Here is a 6000-nt window from a genome sequence, read left to right on the forward strand (position 1 = left end):
TGTACAACTCTTAGTTGAGTTAAATTAACATTGATTTTACAATATAAATTGGGGTCTCGGAGATAGAAAGACCATTAAATGGGGGTCCGTAGCCTAATTCATGTAAAAGTGGGGGTCCTTGACATTAAACGGGTTGAGAATCACTGCTAGAGCCGTAAACATCTTCTCTTATGGGGGTCCCTGGCACATCTTTTCAAATGGGTGTCCGCAGGCTAATTAGTGTCAATTTGGGGGTCCTTGACATGAAAAGGTTTGGGAACCACTGCAGTATTTGATAACAATGTGTTGTCCCACAGGTGAGCCCACAGAGACGGACTACACAGCAGTGGGCTGTGCCATCACAACCATCTCATCCAACCTCACAGAGATGTCCAAGGGCGTGAAGCTCCTGGCAGCACTCATGGACGACGAGGTGGGCAGCGGGCACAAGCTGATGGGCGCTGCCAGAACGCTGGCGGGGGCCGTGTCAGAACTGCTCCGATCGGTGGAGCCTGCAGCTGCGGAGGTGAGATGACACTGGCATGGTTTCCATTCTCATTTCCATCCCAATTTCTTTTGTCCGAAGCGGGTTTTTTTTTTTTTTTAACAATATATTTATTTGAAGCGTTTTTTACTACTTTTCATTGGTTAAATAGTTTTTAACCAACACACAGACGTAAAGGGTGTTCAATAGCACTGATTTAGGCTATGCAAAAACATCTAAAACCTCCAAAATGGAGTTAGGTGGTTTCCTCCTGACAGCAATGATATCCTTGTTTTTTGAAATGCCCTAATGAATATGCATCGCAGTAGCAGTTACTGCTATGATGATTTTTTTTAACAACGGTCCCTGAGTCACCTATTATGCTTTGACTTATTGACTTATTTCTGTCTATGTTTACAATGTCTGATGTCCTTGTAAACTTATACATGAATGGTAGTCTGCACTGAATTCTAGGTTGCCAACAAAGGGTTTACTTCAAAACAAGCTTTGTTAACTCATGGTCTTATGGTTTTTAGGCAGCTGAGGGGCTGAACAAGCCTGGGATAATATACAATAGCTGGAATTAATTCTTCTAAAGACAGATGAAGAACAGCCACTCTTAATAGTGTGCAGTCTACTGCACAGTAATCATCCTAGTCTGTTGGAGAGATTGTAGGGGCTTCCCTACAATCTCTTCAGCAGGCTGTGTGTGAAAGAGCAAGCCTGTCGGTCCACCGCATGTTGTTGAATGAGACTGTGGTGATGTCATCCATCCAGCCCAGGCAGACGGTGCTGACGGCGGCAGGAAGCATCGGCCAGGCCAGCGGGGACCTGCTCCGTCACATGGGGGAAAACGAGACTGACGAGAGGTTCCAGGTTGGACACCACCCACACACGGTTCCTATGACATCCACCTCCAAACAGGAAGATACATACCTACAATCACTATGCGCGTGTGCACACACATACTGTACACACACACGCATGCACATGCGCACGCACGCACGCACACACACTTGTGTAACCATGGGCAGGCTTTATTATCAAAACAATGTGTGTGAAGTCCATAATGCTTTTTCAGGGAGAAAAACCTCAAACAATTGAATTGGCCAGCTAGCAACAATGTCTCTCACTCTATACAGAATGACACTTGCTCAGGTTTACTCATAGCAACTAATTGCTCTGCCTAAATAGTTTTTTTTTTAAATCAAATCTAACATACAGCATAGTATTAATTAATTCAACAGTGAGATACCAGTCGTCATAATGTACTGTAGCTCTTAATTTGATTTGCTTTCTAAAAGATACAGTAGATCCTTGTCCTACAGTATGTGTGACCTTGAGATGCCAACACTCTGCCGCAGACAAATCAATATGGCATGTAAAGCTAGTGTGAGCACATACAGTACATACCCCCACCATCTATTGTTATCTATCTCACACTCCTCTTCATGTATTGTTCATGTAAATCTACACCTTGCTTGCATAGTTGGTTTTGCATGCCATAAATCCATATTTCAATGGTGTGTTTTTGTATTATTACTTTCTTTGGCAAATGAATGTCCTACTTTGTTCTACAAGAGTGTTATGCATAAAGTAGCGAAAATAGCCGATCTGCAAGCTGAGCAATCATTTTGAAAGCACAGACTTTTTACAGGCCATTCTTTGTTCCCGTCAGGCACATCAGTGCACAGCTGTTCATGGTGTTTCAATGAAGGCATCTCAATGAATGTGTTTCAGGACATCCTAATGAATCTGGCCAAAGCGGTGGCCAACGCAGCTGCCATGCTAGTCCTGAAGGCCAAGAACGTGGCCCAGGTGGCCGAGGACACGGTGCTTCAGAACCGCGTGATTGCAGCTGCCACTCAGTGTGCCCTGTCCACCTCACAGCTGGTGGCCTGCACCAAGGTACACATCCTCCTAACCTTGTTCCACTCAGTGTGCCCTGTCCACCTCACAGCTGGTGGCCTGCACCAAGGTACACACCCTCCTAACCTTGTTCCACTCAGTGTGCCCTGTCCACCTCACAGCTGGTGGCCTGCACCAAGGTACACATCCTCACTCAGTGTGCCCTGTCCACCTCACAGCTGGTGGCCTGCACCAAGGTACACATCCTCACTCAGTGTGCCCTGTCCACCTCACAGCTGGTGGCCTGCACCAAGGTACACATCCTCACTCAGTGTGCCCTGTCCACCTCACAGCTGGTGGCCTGCACCAAGGTACACATCCTCCTAACCTTGTTCCACTCAGTGTGCCCTGTCCACCTCACAGCTGGTGGCCTGCACCAAGGTACACATCCTCCTAACCTTGTTCCACTCAGTGTGCCCTGTCCACCTCACAGCTGGTGGCCTGCACCAAGGTACAAATCCTCCTAACCTTGTTCCACTCAGTGTGCCCTGTCCACCTCACAGCTGGTGGCCTGCACCAAGGTACACATCCTCCTAACCCTGTCCACCTCACAGCTGGTGGCCTGCACCAAGGTACACATCCTCCTAACCCTGTCCACCTCACAGCTGGTGGCCTGCACCAAGGTACACATCCTCCTAACCGTGTCCACCTCACAGCTGGTGGCCTGCACCAAGGTACACATCCTCCTAACCCTGTCCACCTCACAGCTGGTGGCCTGCACCAAGGTACACATCCTCCTAACCGTGTCCACCTCACAGCTGGTGGCCTGCACCAAGGTACACATCCTCCTAACCGTGTCCACCTCACAGCTGGTGGCCTGCACCAAGGTACACATCCTCCTAACCTTGTTCCACTCTGCATCCATGTTCTACATCAGTGGTTTACAACCTTTTTCGTATCAAGGTCCATGATTTATTCAGCCTTTGAGCCACAGACCACCATTTGATGACATTTAGCCTCAAAAGAATATTTTGTTATCGTTGGATAAGATTTTGTCCACAATTCCATGCTGTATTGATGTTGGTACCATTAGGAGAGATAACAGGCCAACCTTGATCCAAATAACAATTCTTCTACATTCTCTAATTGTGTAGACTTCTTGTAAATTAACTAAGTAATGCAGACGTTTTACAATAATTTAACTGTCAAGAGTTAAAGATAAGCGTCCATTAGGTTAACTCTCCATCATTTACCTGGGGACCACCTTGAACCCCCTCAAAGACTACTGGTGGTCCCCTGGTTGTGAAACACTGTTCTAGATCATGGGCATAGCCTGGGGCTCTGAATGACAGCTAGATGACTAGCAGCGACGGATCCAGGAAATTGTGACTGGAGGGACTATGGGGGGCTGGCTATTCAGAGGGAGGGCTAATGAATTTTGGTTTACATAGAAGCTTGTTGGGAGGGGAGCTTTAGGGGCTCTGGGACGACTCCCCCCAGTGCCGTGCCTGATGACTAGGATTCTACTGGTATACAGGAGCTGCTGCAGATTTTGTCTAATTTGTCATTTTTCATACTTTCTCCAGGTATATGGGACATTATGGGACATTCTGCATAATGAGTACTTTAAGTTTTGGTACTTTAAGTACATTTTGAACTCCAGAGTCCAGACGTTTACAACAGAGTATTGTCTACATCACAGTATTGATACTTTTACTTGTTAAGTAAGAAATGTGAGTACTTTTTCCACCGCTGCTAGGTGGTGAGCCCCACCATCAGCTCCCCGGTGTGCCAGGAGCAGCTGGTAGAGGCGGGGAAGCTGGTGGACCGCTCGGTGGAGACGTGCGTCAAGGCGTGCCGTCTGGCCACCGACGACACTGACCTGCTGAAGCAGGTGGGCGCGGCGGCCGGTGTGGTGAGCCAGGCGCTCAGCGACCTGCTGCAGCACGTCCGCCACTATGCCAGCTGCGGGGAGCCCATCGGACGCTACGACCAGGCCACCGACACCATCATGAACGTCACCGAGAACATCTTCACCTCCATGGGCGATGCTGGTGAGTTTGTGTCCAGCTTTGAGAGTTTGTGTAAACACAAACATTGTCCTAACACAAACATTGAATGCCAATGGCCCGGTTTCCCAAAGGACACATGGTGTTTTTTGTTTTTTTATTTTTTGAGTGGTGTAAACCACTCCTATTGAGTGGTGTAAACCACTCCTACAACTGGCTTTTTTGTGCAGAAACAATGAGCATGGTTGCTATGTTCACCCTGTTCACCCGGGTGTGATTTCATTACGTCATGCTCATTGTGCAGAAAAAATGAGCATGGTTGCTATGTTCACCCTGTTCACCCGGGTGTGATTTCATTACGTCAGACATGATTTCATTACGTCAGACGGGCTATCCTATATAAGACCTTACACCACTCAGTTCACACGGGTGTGATTTTTAAGAGTAAAGAGAGCCTACTGTCAGCTGTCCAGCAGTCCAAATATTATTCAATTAAATTTCAGAATGGTAGACCTGAGGCCTGAGGCCTACCATACCAGGCCTGCCTGGTATTACCATACCAGGCCTACCATTACCATTGCGTGGCACATCTATGCACGGAATGTCTATGTTCACAGGCTTCTGCCTAGAGGGCATCTGAGCATGTGCTACACCATTCCTCTTACACCATGTGTCCTTTGGGAAACCGGGCCATTGTGTAAACACAAACATTAAAGACAAAAGTGAGGACGCAAATTGTGATTGGCCGGAATGAGATGATGTATGATGATATATGATGATACGAGCGCCCCTCACTTCACACGGGTGTGATTTATTTGTGGTGGGGGTTATTTTTTGAGGGCCCCCTCCTATACCCAGCTTTTTGTGTACCCCATAGCGATGATTTGATTGGCTGAGCAATGTGTGTACTCCATAGTGATGATTTGATTGGTTGAGCAATATGTGTACCCCAAAGTGATAGCCAGCTTTCTGTGTCTATCTTAGAGTATATATGAATAGAGACGGCACCCGGAGGAAACCCTGAGGCGAAATGGACATAGTGGCCGAATTTGGTATTGCAGCGCTGGCCCAAACACATGATCCGTTGACTATCATTGTGCACGTTCATGATGACACGTGAACGCTGTTTCATACGTGAACGCCGCTGTTTCATATGTGAACGCGTGCAATGATAGTCAACGGCCAGCGCGTTCATGTTATTGGGGCAATCCATCCTAGAATGCACTCTGTTCCTACCCGGAAGGAGGAGTGAAATCGCCTCATTCGCTTGTGGATGGGAGGAGAAATCCGGTGCCGTCTCTATTCATATACACTGTAAGGTGTCTATGTGTACCACGGAATTGAGAATAAAAAGTGAGGACAGAAAAGTCAGCTAACTTGCCGATATTGCTTAATTCTTACATGCGCTGGACATGATCAACAGTGGAAAGAGGAAGGTGCTGGAGCAATCTGTGTTATTCTAAAACCGTTTTAATAAACATGGTTTATATGACATATGGTGTTAGTGTTATCTTTTCATTCAGAGCATGCCAACACATTACACAGCATAAGAGAGGTGATGGAGCAATCTGTGTAAATGTATGACAGCTATAATTTCAATAAACATGGTTATGACATGGCGTAGTAGACACTACGTGTAAGTGTAGGTTCTGCCAGAGTAGAAAGGGCTGCGACGGAGAG

General features: G+C 47.0%; 1 protein-coding gene across 1 annotated transcript in view; it reads left to right on the forward strand.

Moving 5' to 3' along the window:
• Positions 1 to 6000, forward strand: part of tln2b (talin 2b) — an 80945-nt gene that overhangs the window by 23127 nt on the left and 51818 nt on the right. Inside the window, exons 15-18 of the mRNA XM_079500629.1 lie at positions 297 to 505; positions 1241 to 1339; positions 2204 to 2371; positions 4071 to 4365. Of these exons, the coding sequence (XP_079356755.1) occupies positions 297 to 505; positions 1241 to 1339; positions 2204 to 2371; positions 4071 to 4365 (771 nt within the window). The remainder of the gene's footprint in view (positions 1 to 296; positions 506 to 1240; positions 1340 to 2203; positions 2372 to 4070; positions 4366 to 6000) is intronic.

This window comes from Electrona antarctica, assembly GCF_951216825.1.
Source record: "Electrona antarctica genome assembly, chromosome: 5".
Taxonomy (NCBI): Eukaryota; Metazoa; Chordata; class Actinopteri; order Myctophiformes; family Myctophidae; genus Electrona; species Electrona antarctica.